The sequence below is a fragment of the Pelophylax lessonae genome (genome assembly GCF_965119305.1).
Source record: "Pelophylax lessonae genome assembly, chromosome: 13".
In the NCBI taxonomy this organism is placed as follows: domain Eukaryota; kingdom Metazoa; phylum Chordata; class Amphibia; order Anura; family Ranidae; genus Pelophylax; species Pelophylax lessonae.
The window spans coordinates 68,368,292-68,390,291 of record NC_138780.1 but is presented as its reverse complement, the minus strand read 5'-3'; the positions used below and the strand labels follow the sequence as shown (position 1 = coordinate 68,390,291).

Below are 22,000 nucleotides of genomic sequence, written 5' to 3'. Positions count from 1 at the left end.
AACCTCGGCTGTTCGTGCAGAAGAAAGCAAAGTGGACAGAGAAATAAGGGAACGGCTGGCGCTGTTCGGGCCAAATCCTTTGCCTGAAATTATTTTCTGCATCATTCATAGTGCGAACCAAAATGCGAATAAACGGGAATTACAAATCCGCCAAGTGGAGGCACAGCGAACCACAGCGGTTGTACCGAACGGTTCCAGCTCTAACCCCAATTTCAAAAATTCCATTCAGTGCGTTTAAATCATTTGAGAATACAGGCAAGATTGACGGGTATTTGGCAGATTTTGAGAGACAATGTGCCCTGCATAAAGTAGCAGAAGGGGAATGGGTTCCAATTTTAGCTGGAAAACTATCTGGCAAAGCAGCTGATGCCTTCAGAGCCATCCCTGATCAGGACATAAACGGCTACAAGAGGGTAAAGAAGCTCTCCTAGCCTGGAACGCAGTAACCCTGGAGGCGTACCGGATGAAAATGTAGAAATTCCAGGGAAACAGAATCGGTCTCCTACACATAGTGGGCCTGCCGGCTGCATAGGGCAGCCACACACTGGGTGAATGGATGTCAGGTTACCACCCTGGAGGAATTGTGTCAACTGGTACTACTTGAACAGTTCTTCATGGTGGTTCAACCAGATGTAAGGGAATGGGTGAGGGACTGTAACCCCCTCACCTTGCAAGAGGCGGTCCGGCTTGCAGATGAGTACACGGATGCCCGTAAGGCAGAACGATCCTCCCTCAAACCACAACCACTTCGGGCCGAGCCACCAGCATAACAACCAGGGGAGAGTTATTAACTTCCTATGCGACCTGCGGCTAAAGTAAATCGACCTCCACAGAACCTCGTTGTTTTCAAGGCAAGCAGGTGTGACACTACTGCAGGGATTGTCCGATGGAACAACCCGATCTAATTGGACTCGTCCATCAGGTACCAACGCAAGGGCAGCGGTTCACTCCATCGATCCATACCATTACCTGGAAGGCCCGAGAGTTAACCAGGGAAGAACCACTGGGGTTCCTCCAAGAATCAAATCTGGTGCAGGCAGCCAGTGGGGACAACAGTCAATGTCACCGTCAACTGATGTTGGTTAATGGTCAGACTGTTCAAGGCCTTTGGGATACAGGGGCCACCATCACATTGGTTCAGAGACATTTGCTCAACAACCACGAGCAGCGAGGCAAATCCATTACTGTTCGGGTGGCAGGGGGAGCTGTCTATAGAATCCCTACTGCTCAGGTTCATTTGGATTGGGATGTGGGGTCTGGCACTGTAAAGGTGGGGGTCATGAAGGATTTGCCTGCAGATGTGATACCAGGCAATGATCTGGGTCCCCTTTAACGTCTGCATTTATGCCTACACCAAACCAGGAGGTTCAAGCTGTCACTACCAGAGTCGCGCTGCAGAAAACCCCTCCCAAACTCCAGAGAACCAGGTAAGACAGACTTCCCGGACCGTGACGAAAGAGCCCCTACCCTGGGATACCCCTGAGTATTTTGGGAATGAAGTAGCGGGCGACCCCATCTTACTAAAGTATCGGATCAAGGACCACTGGAGGGGGAACAGTATGTGTTGGAGGGTAGCAGATTGTATAGGCTCACGGACTCAAGGACAAACGTACTGGGGCCAAAACAAACGCCAGCTAGTAATTCCCCAAAAATATAGACAGGAGCTGATAAAGATTGGGCACAATGTCCCATTAGCCTGACATTTAGGAATATGGTGGACCTCATACCGGGAAACCGAAAACTTTTTCTGGCCGGGAATCTCCAATGATGTCCGATGATATTGTCAAACGTGTGAAGTATGCAAACGGGTGGGTAAGAGGAGCGACCACCCTAAAGCTAAGATGGTTTCTATGCCCATCATTGAAGAGCCCTTTAGTCGGGTAGTGGTATATTAGGACCCCTAGCTCAACCTAGTCGCTCCGGTAAAGGTTATATTCATACCATAGTAGATTATGCCACTAGATACCCTGAAGCAGTAGCGGTACCCAATATTGAAGCCGAGACAGTGTTGGATGCCTTGGTCAAGGTATTCTCAAGAGTCGGATTTCCTTGATTCTATCTGACCAGGGTACTTAGTTCACTGCAACTGGGAGTCATCAGTTATGGAAGGTCTGCGGGATAAAACCCCTGATGAGCTCCCCGTATAATCCCCAGGCTAATGGTCTGTGTGAGCAGTTCAATGGAACTCTGAAGCAGATGCTGAAGACGTTCATGGCCACTTTGCAGAGACTGGCAGCAAATCCTGCCTCACCTTCTCTTTGCTTATCGAGAGGTGCTGCAGGAATCAATGGGTTTCTCACCCTTTGAGCTGTTATACGGGAGGCGAGTGAGGGGGCCCCTAGACCTTATTCCGGAGCACTGGGTGGGGGCACAGAGTCAGCAGTTACCCCATTGGTACCATACGTACCGGAGTTGAGAGACATTATGGAGGGGTTGAAACGAATGGTGCACGAGAACCTTCAGGCAGCTCAGCGGCGCCAGTGGGTATGATACGACCGGAGGGCCCGACACCATTGTTTTCAGGTTGGACAGAGGGTTATGGTACTTAAACAGTCCAACAAGACAAAACTGCAGGCAAGGACCCTACAAGATTATTAGGAAAGTATGTGACACTACTTACACGGTAGCCAGTTGTGAGAATGAGGATGTTAAGCGCACATTTCACATCAACCTGTTAAAGGAATACAAAGGTAAGGAGGAAGAAGTGGCAGCCGTGTGTGCCCCAGCATCCGAGGATACGGATACCCTACCTTTTACCTGATTTGCTAGGAAGCGACCAGAGTGAAAGGGCCATAGAGTTGGTACACTTGGAACGACAAAACTACCAATAAATGTTTTGGAGCTCAGAGCAATAATGTTTTGTCTGAGCCAGTGGACGACTCATCTGCAAGATTGTCCGGTTCGGATTCAATCAGACAACGCCACGACTGTTGCTTACATCAATCACCAGGGGGGCACCAAGAGTGTCTTGGCAGCCAAGGAGGTTACTGAGATTCTGGCCTGGGTAGAAAAATGTCCTCTCCGCTGTACACATTCCAGGTGTGGATAACTGGCAAGCGTATTACCTGAGTCGTCAGGTGTTGGATCAAGGAGTGGTCCCTGCACCCAGAGGTGTTTAATCTCCTGTGTGTTCGGTATGGGACTCCCGAGGTCAATCGGTTTGCTTCTCGCCTGAACAAGAAAGTTCAGAGATTCATAGCCAGGTCTTAAGATCTTCTGGCCAATGCCACAGACGCTCTGGTTGCTCCTTGAAACTCCTGCTGAGGCTTCTACGCAGGATAGAGTTGGAAGGATTTCCGGTCATTCTGGTTGCTCCAGACTGGCCTCATCGGTCTTGGTATGCAGGCCTAGTAAAGTTGGTTGCTGATGCTCCTTGTAGACTTCCTCTCAGGGATAATCTGCTGTCTCAAGGTCCAATCTTCCATCCTGCTTTAGGGCTCTTTCACACTTGTAGTCCGTCAAACGGACTCTGTTTTTCGATCCGCCGATCCCCCACTGAACAGCAGGACAGCTGTGTCTGTGCGCTGTGTGCGGAGACACAGCTGTCAGTTCCCCATGCATCTCTATGGGGGAAATCGGATGAGAACGGACCATCTGTCCGTTCTCATCCGATCCCATCCGCTGGACGGATGGAAAATCCATCTGTCCAGATTTGACCTATCGGATCGGGTCGGATGTCAGCGGACATGTTTCCACTGCCATCCGATGGCCCATAGGAATGCATGGGGGGACCGTTCAGATCGGCCAAAAAAACGAACAGGCGGATCTGAACTTTCCGCCTGTGTGAAAGGGGCCTTACAGTCGCTGGCTTTAAAGGCGTGGCTGTTGAAAGCCAGGTGTTGAGAGAGTTCTTTCTGACTCAATGATTCCTATGCTATTGAAGGCTAGGAAGTCGACTTCTTGGAAGATGTATAATTGTACATGGAAATCGTATATATCATGGTGTGAATCACTGAAGGTGCACCCTTGCTTGTTTTCGATAGCTAGGGTCTTGGCCTTTCTGCAGAAAGGAGTTGAACAGTGCACTATTGGGCACTATTAAGGGCCAAGTGTCGGCTTTGGCTATGTATTTCCAATGCCTGTTAGCTACGCTTGCTTTGGTTCGTACCTTTTATACAGGAAGTGCGCCATGTGGCTCCTCCGAGAAGGTCCCCGCTACCGCCATGGGATCTGAATTTGGTATTAGCTGTTCTTTAAAAACCTCCTTTTGAGAACATTTGGGAGATTTCTCTGCTTTTGTTGTCCCAGAAGGTTGCCTTCTTGGTGGCCATTACTTCCGCTCGCAGATTATCTGAACTGGAGGCGTTGTCCTGCCGCTCATCTTATCTGGTGATACACAGAGATAAAGTGGTACTTCGACCGAATCCGTCGTTTCTTCCTAAGATTGTTTCTTGTTTTCATCTGAATGAAGCCATCGTGTTGTCTTCACTCTGCCCCAAGCCCAAATATTCTAAGGAGTTTGCGTTGCACTTTTTGGATGTGGTTCAGGTGATCAGGGTCAATCTGGAGACCACGGAGTCTTTTAGAAAATCAGACGTTACTTTTTTTTTTTTTTTTTTTTATCCTTACCGAAGGATCTCATAAGGGATGGGATTGGCTGCATCTGCGGCTACCATATCCAGGTAGTTCAGGATTATTCACTGAAGGGTCAGGTTCCTCCTTTCCCGGTGATGGCGCTTTCTACGAGAGCACTTAATGCCTCTTGGGCTTTTCACCATCAGGCGTCGGTGCTGCAAGTTTGCAAGATGGCATCTTGGTTGTCTGTGCATACGTTTACAAAATTCTACAAAGTAGATGTGTTGGCATCTTCGGATGCTTCCTTTGGCCGCAAGGATTTGCAGGCTGCTGTTTTGAAGAGAACTTTTTTCATTTTTCTTTCTCTTTGAGGGTGTATTGTATTTCAGGGTGAGCTCCAGTTGTTCCTGGTTGAGATTCATGTTACCTGGTTGGCTAAGTTTATCTTTAGGGGAGTTGCATTTCTGTTTGCGTGGTCTTCCCACCCCTCATGAATATACTGCTTGGGGGACATCCTTATAGTCTCTAACTAGATGGAGCTGCATCTGTCGAATGATTTAGAACTGGATTTTTGTAAGTACTTAACATAAAGTCCTTTTCTCCTGAAGTACGACAGATGCAGCACCCACCCCTCTACTTCTGAGTGAATGGGGTTTTTTCTATTCTAAACACTGCTCGCAACTAAACTGTTTTATGATAGCAGGTTGTGTGGGGTTATTCCTGCAGGGACAGCCCTGTAGGTGTGGTTAACCTTTTTTCCTGCCTAATGCATATTCCTGATAGGAGGAGCATAACCCAAAGTCTCTGACTTGATGGAGCTGCGTCTGTCGAACTTCAGAGAAATATATTCTACGGTAAGTTCTTGCAAAAATCTATTTTTTTCTCTTTTTTGTTCATTGATGGACACATCTTTGCTTTTCTCCATATTAATGACTTGTTTCCTGGCACCACTTACCAGTAGTGGGACACTAGTCAGGAAAGAGCTCGGCACCTCCTGCAAGCAGTTCTCTGTGCACAAAACCCCTTCTCACTTAAAGCGGAGTTCCGGCCACAAAATCGACATAATCGATTTTGGGCCATCCGCTTGCTATTGGTCACCTGGAAAAGAAATGGATAGTTACAATTTTTTTTTGTTTTACTTACCTTGTTATTGAAGAAAAATATACTCGCCTTTCTTCCACTTCCTCCCTCTGCGGCCGCGGCCCGCCCTGTCACTTCCTCTTTGCACTGATTCCTGGGAGCTGAACATCATCGCTCCCAGGAATCAATGCACCTGCACCGACCCCGCTCGTCACTTCCGGTGCGGCACCTCATTCCCTGCTAAAACAGCTTCTGGGCATGCCCAGAAGCTGTGGAGGGATGACGCGCACGCACCGGAAGTGACGAGCGGGGCCGGTGCAGGCGCATTCTGGGAGAAGAGGACATGGAAGAGGATGCAGAAGAGGACGCGCTGGCTTCAGCTGCCCACATCCGAGATGGCAGCGCTGGAGAAGAAATTTTCAAGGTAAGTATTTCTTCTAAAAGGTCTTCTACGATGAAGTGAGCGGCCACCTAGATAAAGGGAAGCCTGTGGATGTGGTGTACCTGGACTTTGCAAAGGCCTTTGACACTGTTCCCCACAAACGATTACTGTACAAACCAAGGAAGGTAGGTATGGACCATAAGGTGAGTACCTTGATAGAGAACTGGCTCCAGGGGAGAGTCCAGAGGGTGATGATTAATGGGGAGTACTCGGATTGGGCGGGTGTGGAAAGTGGGGTCCCCCAGGGTTCTGTCCTGTGACCAATCCTGTTTAATTTATTCATAAATGATCTAGAGGAGGGGATATCTAGTACAATCTCAGTATTTGCGGATGATACTAAACTAAGCTTGCCAAAATCTTCAATGCGGGATGTGGAAACCTTACAAGCGGACCTGAACAAAATAACGAGGTGGGCAACTACATGGCAGATGAGGTTTAATATTGAAAAATGTAAAGTAATGCATTTGGGGGCCAGAAACCAGAAAGCAAGCTACTCACTAGGGGGGGAACCTCTGGGTGAGTCTAGGATGGAAAAAGACTTGGGGATACTGGTAGACAATAGGCTTGGCAGTGGCATGCAATGCCAAGCCGCTGCAAGCAAAGCCAACGGAATACTGGGATGTATAAAAAAGGGGATTCACTCCAGAAATAAAGAGATTATTCTCCCGCTCTACAAGACTCTGGTCCGGCCACATCTGGAGTATGCTGTCCAGTTCTGGGCACCGGTCCTCAGGAAGGATGTGCTGGAATTGGAAAGAGTCCAGAGAAGGGCAACAAAAATAATTAGGGGAATGGAGGACATCAGCTACGAGGAAAGACTACAAGCATTGAACCTATTCTCTCTGGAGAAGAGACGATTGAGGGGGGATATGATATCAATGTACAAATACTAGAAAGACAAGGGTGACCAGCGCTATGGAAGTGTATAGATAATATGTAACAGACAGGTGTAAGCTGCCAGCGACAAAACCCCGAGGGGTTAAGATAATAGTGCAAAAGAAGTTGCCCCGGCGCTACCTCTAAGTGACACCTTGTCACTTTAAAATATATGTGCCATAGTGTGAATGATTGGAAAAACAGTGAATAAAAATAAATATAAATAAATAGTGCACATATAAAATTAAATAATCCTTTTGTGAGCAAGGATATTTCTTTGTGACCACTGTGAGAAGGTGCTCGTGTGCAAGTTTCAAATAAATAAATGAGTTGAAAAGATGAAATTTTTTATTCCAATCAATAAATAGATTAAATGAATTCAGTGCAATAAATAAACAAATTAAATCAATTCAGTGCAATAAAAGACAAATAGTGCCACTGGATAGTGTGCCAGTGTAAAATTATAATATTGCTTGTAGAAGGTGCCAGTGAGGCAAGTGAAAGGAAGAAAATCCCACTGTGAGAGAAATCAATGAATGAAGGTTGCATACACTAGCGTGGCCACTAGATGTCGCAACTACAATACGACCTGTTTGGTAGTATTTGCTGGATTAGGTGAGCACAGTCATGAGGGTTCCTTCTCCACGGCGAGCAAGTATTGCCAGTTGATGTCATGTAACATAAGAAAAAGGGGACCCCATTTGTGCAGTAAAATAAGCGGCAATTTGAAAAGAGTATAGACACACTCACGGTGTAGGCTGATAGCGATCAGTTGCGGTCTCCCGGGAAGCTTCCACGGTCAGATGGTGTTGAAACCGGAAGTGACGTATGACGCAATGGACCCGCCTTACGCGTTTCGTCAGCATAAGGAACAAACTATTCAGAGTAAGGGAATACAATAAGACACGTGGCCACTCACTAAAACTAGAGTAAAGGCGGTTTAACCTTAAAATGCGTAAGGGGTTCTTCACTGTAAGAGCGGTAAGGATGTGGAATTCTCTTCCACAAGCAGTCGTATCAGCAGGAAGCATTGATAATTTCAAAAAACTATTAGATGGGCACCTTAGAGACCACAACATACAGGGGTATACAATGTACGGTTAAAAGCAAACACACACACACATCGGTTGAACTGGATGGACTGATGTCTTTTTTCAACCTCACTAACTATGTAACTATGTAAGTGCGACCCGGGACAGTACAGAGGCTATCCATTGTGGAATGTACTAGCCCTGACTGTCCCGGGGGTATTTCTAGTGAGAAGAAAATTTCCTGGCCAGTTTGGCCATCAAGTGCACGCAGACTGTTAGCCCTATCCTGGACCAGGGCAGTCAGAGTTTAATGTCTCGTGGGGTCACATGACTGGGTCCCAGAGTGCATGTCAGTTACTTTGGCCGAAAACTCCCTCAAACTCACCCCCACCCCCTACTTTGGGCATGAGGTGGATCAGTCACGAGAGCCTTACCTGAACGCTCCACTGTATCGTTATGTAGCTGCTAGCTGCCCCCTTCCCTCCCTGGCTGGACACTGAGGCGCAGGTGCTCCTGAGTGGGGGGATGTCAGTCCTACTGTTATTCTCCCCCCCCCCCCCTCATCTTTTCCCTAGCCTCTGAGATCACCTGGTGGGACGGCTGAGCCTCGCGCCCTCCCTGCTAATAGGGACTTCTGGGGCTTCCTTGGTTTCCTTTGGGAAGGCTGTTCTCTTCTAGTTTGGAATGGGGTGACACTGTTGGGTTCCTCCAGGGGGGTCTGGGACGGCTGTACAGGCCAGCATGTTCTTTTGGCTGGTGGCCATTTTTCTGTAGCCAAAACAACCATTTTAATGGGCTCTTAGCAGCTATTTTCTTGTAGTCTTCAGTGGTGCCCATTTTGTTATGGAGTTCTGGCATAGCTGTGCATGGGAGCCTGCTGGGAATAGAAGGGTGGCTATCTTCCTTAAACTCCAGTGTGGGGCTGAGACTAGGGGTGGTTCCTGGGTACTTGTGGAGGTTCGCTTCCAGGTCATTGTGGCAAACATGATGCATTGGCAGCTCTTGCATTCTCTCTTCTGAGAAGTTTGTTCTGGGGTACCTCTCCCTCTCTATGTGCCTTGTTCAGGGGGTTGTTTTTTTTCTCCCAAGTCCCTTGGTGGATTATGCCTAGCAGTGCCTTGCAGGGCTCTGCACCCACATGAACCTACTCCAGGAGGCGGCTGGTCCTTTGGGTCCCCATGGATACACTGTCTATGGTCCTGTAGTTATTCGTCCCTCCGGTGGAGGTAGAGTTCCGTCGCAAAGGGAGCAAAATACGTCCTCGGATGCCTCTGAGCCCGAGTCCGGGTCTGCCCTTGTGGATTCTGTTTGCTGCCCCCATTGAGTCATCCCTGGAGTCCTCCGGTAGAGGGGATGAATCCTCTGCCCAGTTTCTGGGCAGGAGAAGCTGTTCATTGTGCCATTGATTGCCTCTGCGCAAGAGGCACTTAATAATTGAGGACTCCACCGGGGCGGCGGATGTGGTCTTTGTGCCTTTTGGTACACGCAAGCCGACTAGGCTCTTAAAAGGTTTTTCCTTATCCCACATATTTTGACTGATTTGTCTACAATTTTTGGGAGCCTCTAAAGAATCCTTCTATACTTCTAAATGCCTGAGTTATGTTTCCCCTTTGAGGAGGCCCTTCTAAAGAAGTGGTTCTTTTTTTCCGGTGGTGGATCTAACCATTTCTAGGCATAACAAGGCCACTTTGGTTCCAGCGGAGGAATTCCCTCTCTCTGGATGCTGCGGTGTCAATTGCACATTCCATGTTCACTATTAAACGGTGAAAATAAGAATAAATAAACTGCGCTAACTAGAAACAAATATAAGCAGCTAGCACACTAAAACAGACATGTGGCGTTAAGCAAAATGGAAAAAAGTACTGTGCAGCGCTAAAAAAAATATACTATATGATAGCATATTATATGTGTGAAAAAGCAATAAAGTCCCAAGTGAAATAACACAAATCATCCAAGGTGAAAAGGGTGATCGAAGAAGGACATCTGATCCCAACAGGAGAGGTAATGGTTAAGCGCTCACCGGGACATGTGGACCCAACTTATATGATAAAAGGGTCAGGAAGGCTCATGTATATCCTGCGATTCTTCAAGCTGTAACACCGGATATTCAAGTTTGTAGTCAAGGGGTCAAGTTGAGACGAGTCTCCTCTTTCTCTCCAGATCATATAAAAATGACAATCCCAGACAAAAACAAACATAGTGTAATTCTGCTTTAAACGTTTTAATAAATGAATAAAATTACACTTACAAACATCCGGGATCAAAAAAGCAGTGAATTACAGGTATACAGATCAGGCAATCTGTGACCTAATCCTAGTCCACAGTGGTCTTACCTTGATCGTCTGACCTACGTCACTTCCTGTTAGCGGTGGAACGCCAGGCGGAACGCACACCGCTATTAGACACCACCAGCCACTGTGAAGCCCTGGGAGGATCCTGATCGAGGAGCAACTCCAGAGGCATTCATATATAAAACCAGAGCCTTATAAGTGCTTGGAAAGCACTTTTTAATGTAAGCACCCATTTTTTTATCTATTTTTATATGTGCATAATAAACGGTATTCCACTATGTTGGCTTCCTGTCTCCTATACTCCCCCCACTGAGACATACATTTAGAAATCCTGCATTGGAGATTATTGCTGGAGAGAGCATTTTTAACCCCTTGAAGCCCTAAAAGTGAGCACTAAGTCCATGATCCCTGCAGAAATGGTAAGGAAGGAGGTAAAGAGTGGTACCCTATCCACATATTGTAAAAAATGCCTGCAGGGTCTGTGTGATCCGCATCCTTCTGGTGAGCATATATTTTAACAGACAATAGTAATGATGTAGCACTATAAAAACATAATATAGACCGATTGTCCATCAGTCCCTAAATCAATCCAGTCTAAAACATTGGCATATAATCATAATGCTGAGTAGATTCCTCAGAGCATGCAGTCCCAAAAGTGATCATGTAAATAATCCAAGCAAAATGTGAGGATAGCCACCACCATGAAGGTGAGATGAGCATCTTACCAAAGCACCACGATCCCCATCACAGGGATCATGAATAGCAGGCAAAGCAAATCCTGGAGACAGCCAGATACCATGTACTAGCTCCTTCAGTCACTGCACCCGCTCCTCTCATAATAAATGAATATGTGGAGAGAAAACGACTTCCATGGTGTAATAATGTCAAAACAGGCTTTATTCAAATAAAACAAACAGATGGCAACTCACATTTGCAGCTATAGAGACAGGCATGCGTTGTGGAGAGTCCTCAGCATAGTATCCTACCAAAAAGATGGCCGCCGCGTCCCCCCCTTGGTAGCTACGTAGCGTGCCGCAGGCTCCTCATACGCGTTTCGTTAGACCAATAACGTCGTCAGGGGTGGATCCTGTAGCGATTGCAGACGTTATATAGGCTACCGAGGGAATGGGTGGAGCTCGATGGTTTCAACCAAAAACCGGAAGTAGAACCTCTGCGTGTCAACCCCCGGAAGTGGGCACCATCAAGACAGGAAATAGAGGCTAGAATCATAGAGATCAAACAATCTCATAGTAGCCCTCAAGCCGAATGGATATAATAAAGCGCTAGCTTATAATTAGCAATATAACCCATCAATAATTGCCACTTAATGCCAAACATAAATATTGGGGATTGGTGAACGGAATCATTATTCGTGTAGCACAGCCACATTTAGCTCACCAAAGCAAGGGACACAGCGCCACCATGCTGTAGAAACCCATACTGCCGAGGACGCTCCAATCTCACATCCTGCCTTCCACATAAAAGTGTGTATGTATGTGTGTATATATATATATATATATATATACAGAACACAATTAAGAGTCCATCACTTTTAAAAACATATAAAATGAATACTATTTAAAAATATTATAAATATACAGGTGACCACAAACAGAAATTGGAAATTCATAAAAGGACACTAATCACATATATGTCATGAGTTGTTAATAAGAGTTAATATCCCACTCTATATTTAACCCATGGGGGGAATAAGACCTCAAACGATATATCCAGCTGGCCCCTCGTCAAAATTGCACCCCCTCCAACTTCCAGAGAACTTATCAATCCCTATGAAGGTGGTACCAGTGGGATCTCTATTATGACACATGTCATAGTGCCGTGAGACACTGTGCTTGGGGAAGCCCTTGGCTATATTAGCCACATGTTCTTGCAAGCGTACATGCAACATTCGGATAGTACGTCCAACGTATTCGAAGCCACACGGGCAATGAACAAGATAAACGACATACCGCGTAGTGCATGTAATGAACGGCTTGATTTTAAAATCCTGGTTAGTGTTTCTGGAGAAAAAGGATTCAACCCTTCTTTCCTTCATAGCATTGATCTTACAAATGGCACATCTTCTGCAGGGGTAAAAACCACCCCTCTGTTGAAAAAAGGAGACAGTCTTAGGGGGATCCACTACATTCGGAGCCACTTGTAACCTCAAGGGGGGGGGGGGACACCCCTAAAGATGACAGTAGGTGCCTCATTAAATATAGGGCCCAGGAGACTATCGCTTTTCAGGATGTGCCAATGCTTCCTAATTTTTTTTCACAGAAAAGTGTTGTGTAGAGTACGAGGAAAAGAATGCATGCTGGAAGACTGCTCTTTTCTCGTACTCTGGGCTGTAGGAGATCATTCCTATCGCGTTGGTCGGCCTGTATTAAGGCTCTTTCCAGTTCCTCCTCGCCATATCCCTTTTCCAGGAACTTGGATTTCAAAGAGGCAGCCTCAAGCAAAAATTCGGATCTATTCGAACAGTTCCTTTTCAATCTAAGGAATTGACTGACAGGAACGGATCTGAGCCAAGCAACGTGGTGGCAGCTCAATGTGTCAATAAATCCGTTCCTGTCAGTCTCCTTAAAGAATGTCGAAGTCTCCAAGGCTCCACCGACCACTTTAATCCTCAGATCCAAAAAGGTGATCTCAGTCTTACTACTCTCATGCTGTAGTCGGATACCCCTATCATTGTTATTCAACAGGGACATAAATTCATCCAGAGCCTCAGATTCGCCATCCCAAAGGAGGAGGATGTCATCAATGTACCTCCGCCAGAGCACAATCTCTGGCCTTGGTACACTATTGATGACATCCTCCTCCCTCTTGGCCATAAATAGGTTGGCCATACTGGGTGCAAATTTAGCGCCCATGGCCACACCCCTATTTTGCCTGTAGTAGGTCCCCCCGAACCAAAAATAATTGTGGGCCATGGCATAGTCCAATAAGGAAAGAATAAATTGTCTCTGAAAATTTAACATCGAACTCTGTCCCAGATAATATTCAACAGCATCTCTTCCATGCTGGTGTGAGATCACCCTATATAGGGACGTTTTCTCTCCACATATTCATTTATTATGAGAGGAGCGGGTGTGGTGGCTGAAGGAGCTGGTACATGGTATCTGGCTGTCTCCAGGATTTGCTTTGCCTGCTATTCATGATCCCTGTGATGGAGATCGTGGTGCTTTTGGTAAGAGGCTCATCTTATCTTCATGGTGGTGGCTATCCTCACATTTTGCTTGGATTATTTACATGATCACTTTTGGGACTGCATGCTCTGAGGAATCTACTCAGCATTATGAATATATGCCAATTTTTTGGACTGGATTGATTTAGGGACTGATGGACAATCGGTCTATATTATGTTTTTATAGCGCTACATCATTTATTACTATTGTCTGTTTTATCTGATTTTCTAATTCAGGGTCAGATGTTAGCTGCTGTATAAACCGATCTTAATAATTCAAGTGTATGATATAAGCTATGCGCAGCAAGTCTCTGTATATATATTTTAACAGCACTATGCCCACAGGACCGCACGTTGGGATATCCAATATCTGATGCACTCCTGAAGAATTGATTATTCACCACGGGAATCACTATATGGACTAATAAGCCCAATTGGGGCACACTTTAGCACATTTTAAACCACTAAAATTGAATTGATTGCTCTTAGTCACTTTAATATACACCAGCACAGATCACTTTGTCACTATTATCTCACGATTGAGTAATAGATTATGAACATTTTTTACCCAGCACTGCACCCATATGTGTTATTGGTTTTTATCTATATATAATTTTAGTATATTAAGCACAATATAAAGCACTGGTACTATCAGTCATAATTTGTATTTATAAAGTTTTATAACAAATATTACTTTGAGCACTGGCACTTTATCACTAAATATCACTTTATATATTCAGTTGTGATTATTTTATTGTGATTATTTTAATTAGAACCTATTGATTTGTACCTCATCTAAAAATAAGTGTTTTGGTTTACACTACACACCTTATATTTTATCAGCGCCCTACATTTGTTGTTATAAACTATTTTAATTGTGCATACTTTTAAAACTCTGAGGCAGCAGATAAAAATACCTTCCAGAAACTCCACCGCATTTATAACTGAGCGCCTTCACCTATCTTCTATTTTTACAATACATATTTGCATTGAAATTTTGATGTAAAAAATATCAGGATATACAATAGTTTCAATAACTCATGCAGCTTAGTGAAAAGACTCAAACTTTTTTATTTTACTCTAATTTCTTGATATCTCAATTTACAGGAATGAAAGTACAGATGGTAAATGTCCCATAACTGGTAAGTTTTTTTTTTTTTTTTTTTTTTTTTTTTTTTTTTTCTTCTTGATTTGATGAAGATCTGCGAGTGACCAAAGATTTTCTATTCTGCGCAATGTTTTCAGGAATGGATAGATTGCTTCATGGGCCTCTTCAAGCACCAGCTCACCAAGCGGAGGTAAATAAGATGTTTTCTTTGTTTGGTGTTCCTCTACCCTTTTAGATTTTAGAGCTGTAGCAAAACGTGCAATTTACTATGCCATGTTTTTGTATTTGTGTAAAAAAAAAAAAAAAATTGTTCAGAGTTTTTAAAACTCTAAGTTTACCCTTCTTTAAAAAAAAAAAAAAAAAAATACCTATGTTTTTGCAAGTAAAAAGGAGTTTTATGATTATTTTATTTTCTCTCAGAAACCTGCAGAACATGGGTGCTGCAGACATTTTCAGAGCTGTAGAAGGTGTCACTAGACTACAAGCACGCTAATAAGTGCGCTTGTAGTTCATTGAGCACTCTAAGCCATCCCCCATGGTGGCAGTCGAGACTTGTAGTTTGTTTATTCACAGATCGCTGTAGATCGCTGTAAATGAGTAACGTGTTGATTTGAAATGTTATTCTCTCTTGAAAAGAGGAGATTAGCGTGGGATATAATCAACATGTATAAATACAAAAGTGATCCACATAGTGAACGAGATGTTGAGTAATTTACTTTTAGGTCACCAGAGGAAAAGGGGTTACTCTTTATGTCTAGAGGAAAAGAGATTTAATCTTCAAATAGGGAAACACTTCTTCACAGTAAGAGCTGTGAAAATGTGGAATAGACTCCCTCAAGAGCTGGCATTGTCCAACTAAGTAGATTGCTTTTAAAAAAAAAAAAAGCCTGGAATCTTTCCTAAATGTACATAATATAACTGAATACTAATATTTATAGGTAAAGTTGATCCAGGGAATATCTGATTGCCTTTTGGGAGATCAGGAAGGATTATTTTTGCCTGCTGGAGCAAATCGTATGATTTGTGGGGGGCGGGGGGTTTGCCCTCCTCTGCATCACCTTTGGGTATAGAATTGTATAATCCCCCCCCCTTTTTTTTTATTAGTTGAACTAGATATTCTTGTGTCTTTTTTTTTCAACCAGGCGGACTATGTAACTAACCCAAAATTTGAGATTTCTCTATCAATCATCGACAGACACAGCTCCATCTAGTCAGAGACTATAGGGTTATTCCCCTCCTATTAGGAATAGGCACTAGGCAGGAAAAAAACTTAACCACACCTATGGGGGCTGTCCCTGCAGGCATAACCCCACACACCCTGCTATCATTAAACCATTTGTTTCTGCCTAGTTTAAGGAATAGGACCTAGCTTCCTGCTGGGACTTCAGTCTTCGCTATTATAGGAAGGTTTGCTAGTTTGATTTTTTATTTTCACTAGTTAGTTCCAAAGGATCAGGATCCAGAAGAACTACAAGCAACAGCCGGCTGAGGTGTCATACCGGATAATCTAGATCAGGGCTTCCCAAACTTTTTTGGGCCGAGACCCACTTCTGAATACAGTTATTTTTCGGGACCCACTTGCTTGTAATTGAATATTGTAAAGCACTACAGAATTTGTTGGCGCTATATAAATGCAATTAATAATAATAATAATGCATATTTTAAAGGGAGGGGATGCTAAATTAAAAAATGTGAATTTACTACTTTTCAATTTATTAATGAATACACTTGCTAGATGTTTTAAGAGGGGGTCAGAAACCTGTGGCATGTTTGGCATATAAGCGGAGTTGTAAGTAATCAGCACCCTCGTAGACAGTATAAAGCAGGCAGAGGACAAAAATCAACCACCCCAGGACAGTGATCAGCAGGCTATATGGCACTCACCCTCCTTCCTCTCCCAGCGGTCCACAGTGAAGGTAAAGACCCTGTTTGCCCTCTCCAGGGCCCAGCACACCTCACCCAGAGCCTCCATGATGATGAGCTCTATGTTGGTCTTGGTGTCCTGGCTCTTCTCCTTCAGATCCTCTACTGGGGTCACAGAAGCTGCCATGAACTCGTGACACCGCCAGGCCACCTGGTCCTCCTATGACACTGAGGCCACTGTCTCTGCCTGCTATAGCTGAGAGAATCCCACCGCCAGTCTAGCCGTCACTGTTGCCGCCAGCAGGACCGAGGCGCTGGCTCTGCATCCTATGAACATATCCTACATAACAGCCCACAAATGTACTCACTGATGCAAGTATCCTTCTCGCGGGAAATGTAGACCAGCCTCCGTAAACTGCGTGGGTGGGGTCCTGAATCCACCACAATTTGACTGCTCTGGCTCTCTGTAATTTGCGTAGGCTCGCACAGCACAATTTAAGCGGGCCCGCTCCCAGTGATTTCCGGCTCAGCGCGACCCACTCAAACGCAGCTCGCGACCCACAGTTTGGGAACTCCTGATCTAGATCCTTAAGGTCTCCCAGCCTGGTCAGTGAGTGTGAGCAGGTTATAGTCAGGAACTAGGCCTCGCCACAACAGTGCCCCGACAGATGGGAACGAGCCTGCGAGTGGACCGTCTTGCTGGCACGCACACAACCTGGAACACCCTGAGTCGCAGCTTTTCCTTAGCTGATAGCATCTCGGCTGGGAGGTGATCTGTTTCGGAATGGCGCCCACCTGGTACCGTGGTTTGGTGAGTAACTTGTCCCCCCAAAAACCCCTGGCGATCTCTGGGCAGACGTGGGCCCTTCCCTGGAATAGTCGGACCTTAGGGGCTCCCTTGGTTCCCCTGGCACCTCAGAAGACTAGTCCTGTGTACTCCTCAGCATTCCCCTACCCCTAGCAGGTTTTTTCCTTCGGTGGGTGGGGGGCGGTAATAATTTGGCCGTTGTGTCGCTTATTTGAGGGGGGGTGACTTGTCCTTTGTGGGCCCCTGGGAAGAGACCTTTCCGATGCCTATTGTTCTGTTCCCCATTTTGGGGGTCCTGGAGACTGCATGGCGCGCCATTTTCCTGAGGTCCATAGGCTGGACAGGAATGCGGCATGGTTTTTTTTTTTTTAAATAGAGGTTGAGTTTTCTCTTCCTGTGCAGTCAGTGTCAGTTTTCTTTTTGCACAGATCGTGCTGGAAGTCTCCTCTGTGGTCTGGTAACGTTTAGCTGTGGTTCCCTGTAGGTTTTTCTTCATTCACTCTATTAACTTCTAATAACCAGGGATTGTGAGCCCGCACTTATAGCGGTGGGACCGCGTTTTAAACAGTTTTAAAGAAACACTGCCCAATTATTTTAAAAAGTGTAACATGGAGTCCAAGGATAATATTTCACCTGCAGACCCTCTGGGAGCGATTGCGGGACCTTCTGGTTCTCAGTCTCAGCCAGAGATTGCAGCTTTTTTGCAAAATTTGTTATTAGTAGTATTGAGCCTGAGGTGCACAAGAGGATAAGGAGGAGCAACATCCAGGACATATAATCATGAAAAATGGGGGAGGAAAGCGCAGGGGCTGTTCTCCTCCCCATAAACAGTTCCAGGAAAAGGGGGAAGAAAGGGGGAGGAAATTAGGATTTTTCGGGTACCGTGGTGTAATAGATGCTTCATATGTAAAATCTCTTTACAAAATTTTATTCAAAACAATATTTACATTAAAATGTACGACATGTCCGACATTTAATACATAACACCTTTAATTGGATAAATGCTGATTGATCACAACAGAGTGTAGAGTTTTATGTTCAGACGTACATTGCTCAACGTGTTTCACGGAAATATCTGCTTCTTCAGGAGGATGTTAATATACGTGCACTCTAAGGATGATAACACATAAATGAGTACAGTACACAAAGGAACAGAACAATAATACAATTCACAAAAATACAAACATATAAGGTAATTGTAAATCAATTAGTGTGGAAGGGTTTAGGCTGACCTGGATATGGCGCCAATCACCAACTCCCACAACTGGTCAACCACCAAAAACTCTCACCGGTGGACAAGGGGGACACTAATTAATAATAAATATCTGTTATAAGATGAAGCTGTCATATATTCCCAATGCTTGAGACACTAGAGTAAGAGAGAACAGAGAAATGAGGATAAAAATAGAAAAGGGGAAAAACAGGAAAAAAGAGGGGAAACAGAAAAAGGGGAAAGGCAAAGGAAGGTGAAGGGAGAGGGGGGGAAAAAGGGGGAAGGGAGGGGAGGAGAGAGGAAGAGAATGGAAAAGGGGGGGGGGGAGAAGGAAGGGAATGGAAAGGGGGGAAAAAGTATGAGTAGGAAGGGGATAGCGAGAGGAACGAAGCATGGGTAATGGTTCGTGAATAAATAGGAGTAATCCATACTATGAAATAGCAGAGGGTATCATCCACTATAGGGGTGAGGGAGAAGGCTAGGGAGTAGAAGGTGAACACTTCTTGTGAGCTGATTTTATATTTATATTTATATATATATATATATATATATATATATATATATATATATATATATATATATACACACACACACACGTTTCAAACCCGCGTTCCTATTGGAGATCACAAGACCCTGTAGGTCAGAATGGGACAGGTGAATGAGTACTCCAGATAGCATGTCTTGTGACATAAGCAAATTCACCACAGCTAAAACTTGTGAAGTGATAAAAAAATACAATTTTAAATGTACGAAAATATCGGCCAATACCGATATGCAATGGCAAACATATCGATATCGGCAAAGAAAAGCTGATATCGGTCGATCACTACTTCAGACTGGCCTCGCCAGTCTTGGTATGCAGACCTAGTAAGGTTGGTCGCCGATGCTCCTTGGAGACTTCCTCTCAGGGAAGATCTGTTGTCTCAAGGTCCAATCTTACATCCTGCTTCAGTCGCTGGCTTTAACGGAATGGCTGTTCAAAGCCAGGTGTTGAGAGATGGAGGTCTTTCTGACTCTGTGTTTCCTACGCTATTGAAGGCTAGGAAGTCGACTTCTTGGAAGATATATAATTGTACATGGAAATCGTATATTTCATGGTGTGAATCCCTAAAGGTGCACCCTCGCTTGTTTTCGATAGCTAGGATCTTGGCCTTTCTGCAGAAAGAAGTTGAACAGCGGTTGGCTTTGGGCACTATCAAAAGCCAAGTGTCGGCTCTGGCTATATATTGGCAAAGCCCCTTAGCTACCCGTGCTTTGATTCCTACCTTTATACAGGGAGTGCGCCATATGGCTCCTCCCAGAAGGTCCCCGCTACCTCCATGGGATCTCAATCTGGTATTTTCTGTTCTTCAAAAGCCTCCTTTTTGAGAACATTCGGGAAATTTCTCTGCTTTCGTTGTCCCAAAAGGTTGCCTTCTTGGTGGCTATTACTTCCGCTCAGAGTATCTGAACTTGTAGCATTGTCCTGTTGCTCACCTTATCTGGTCATACACAGGGATTAAGTGGTACTTCGACCGAATGAGATGTTTCATCCTATGGTTGTTTCTGACTTTCATATCAAGACATTGTGTTGCCTTCACTCTGCCCTAAGCCCAAACATTCTAAGGATGTACTCAGTTCGGGTGATCAGGGTCTATCTGGAGACCACTGAGTCTTTATAGAAAATCAGTTAAGTTCATATTCCCATCGCACACCTTCCTGGTATATAGGCACATATATATTGGGTGCTGAAGCTGTCACCAGCTGGACACTGGATCGATTACAAGCACATACATATTTGCCAGCACACCATGGATCTTGCAAAAGCAGTCCAAAAGCTTTATTGCAAAAAAGATCACATCAAAAAAACAATGCAACGTTTAGGAGCCACGCAGGACCCCTTCGTCAGGCATGTGCGCACACATGCCTGACGAAGGGGTCCTGCGTGGCTCCGAAACGATGCACTGTTTTTTGATGTGATCTTTTTTTTTGCAATAAAGCTTTTGGATTGCTTTTGCAAGATCCATGGTGTGCTGGCAAATATGTATGTACTTTTTAAAAAATCGGACGCTCTTTTTATCCTTACCGAAGGATCTTGTAAGGGATTGGCTGCATCTGCAGTGACCGTATCCAGATGGATCAGGCAGATGGTAGTTCAGGCTTCACTGAAGGGTCCGGTTCCTCCTTTCCTGGTGAAGGCCATTCTACACGAGCGCTGAGTGTCTCCTTGGGCTTTACGCCATCAGGCGTCGGTGCTGCAAGTCTGCAAGGTGGCAACATTGTCGTCTGTGCATACGCTTACAAAATTCTACAAAGTAGATGTGTTGGCATCTTTGGATGCTTCCTTTGGCCGCAAGGTTTTTCAGGCTGCTGTTTAACCACGTGCCGACCGCTGCAAGTACATTTACTGCAGCAGTCAGCCGCTCCTGGGCAAAGCGACGTAGTACTACGTCGCTCGCCCAGGAGCCTGTAGGGTGCGAGCGCGCGCCGCCGCTCGTTCACAGGCACCCCCGCGTGTGACCGGCGGCTCTGTCTGCCGGCCACTCGCAATCTCCCGCAGGAGAGGGAGGGAGGACGGAAGGACGGCTGATGTAAACACAGCCGTCTGTCATTCTCCCTGATGTAAGTACAGAGGCTATGCGATCCTGCTATGTAGGATCGTATGTCTCTGTGGTTACATCACAAGCCACGCCCCCCACAGTTAAAATCACGCCCCTAGGGATAAAAAGTTAATCCCTTCCCTGCCAGTGTAATTTTTACAGTAACATTGCATAGTTATAGCACTGATTACTGTAGCAATGTCACTGGTACTCCCAAAAGTGTCAAAAATGTCAGTCAGGGTCTCCGATCTGTCAATCACTCGGACACACCGCATCTCCAATCTCGGTAAAGAGCCTACTGACGTAGGCTCTTTACCATGTGACCAGCTGTACGAGTAGAGGAGAGCCGATCTGCGGCTCTCCTGACGGGGGGGCGGGTCTGCACTGGTAATCAGAGCATTGATTACCAGTGCAGACCCTTGGGGGGGGGGGGGGTGCCACTAGAACCACCAGGGATGCCCACCCATGACCCCAGGGATGGCAATCAGGGCTCAGGGAGCCTGCCAGTGCCCATTATTGCCTGTCAGTGCTGCTGATCAATGCCGTCTATCAGTGCTGCATATCAGTGCTACCCATCAGTGCCACATATCTGTGCCGCATATTACTGCCACCCTATCAGTGCCTGTCAGTGCGGCCTCATCAGTGCAGGAAAAAAAAGTATCTATTTACAAATTATTATTTTTTTTTTTTCAAACTTTTCGGTCTTTTTATTTGTTTAGCAAAAAACCTTGCGATGATAAAATACCGCCAAAAGAAAGCTCTATTTTTGGGAAAAAAATGTAGATAAATTTGGTTTAGGTGGTACTCTCCGCACAAGGTAGACGGGAACAGTACTCTAGACGTGGGCGTGCTGGGATATGTTCGTTCTTTCAGATGAGGGGCAGGCCCTGAGCACCTCCTCCCCACTGGACATGGGCTGAATAGTGTTGAGGTCGCCCGCACGGGGGGCTCATTTCACCTCCCATCTTGTGCTATCTATAGCCCTTCTCCCATCTTTATATTTCTCA

The 22,000-nt window shown here is 45.3% G+C and overlaps 1 protein-coding gene across 1 annotated transcript in view; it reads left to right on the top strand.

Moving 5' to 3' along the window:
- KNL1 (kinetochore scaffold 1) overlaps positions 1-22,000 on the top strand; it is a 437,074-nt gene that overhangs the window by 174,301 nt on the left and 240,773 nt on the right. The window contains exons 7-10 of the mRNA XM_082274949.1: positions 256-413; positions 12,941-13,032; positions 14,530-14,564; positions 14,668-14,720. Coding sequence (XP_082131075.1) covers positions 256-413; positions 12,941-13,032; positions 14,530-14,564; positions 14,668-14,720 — 338 coding nt within the window. The remainder of the gene's footprint in view (positions 1-255; positions 414-12,940; positions 13,033-14,529; positions 14,565-14,667; positions 14,721-22,000) is intronic.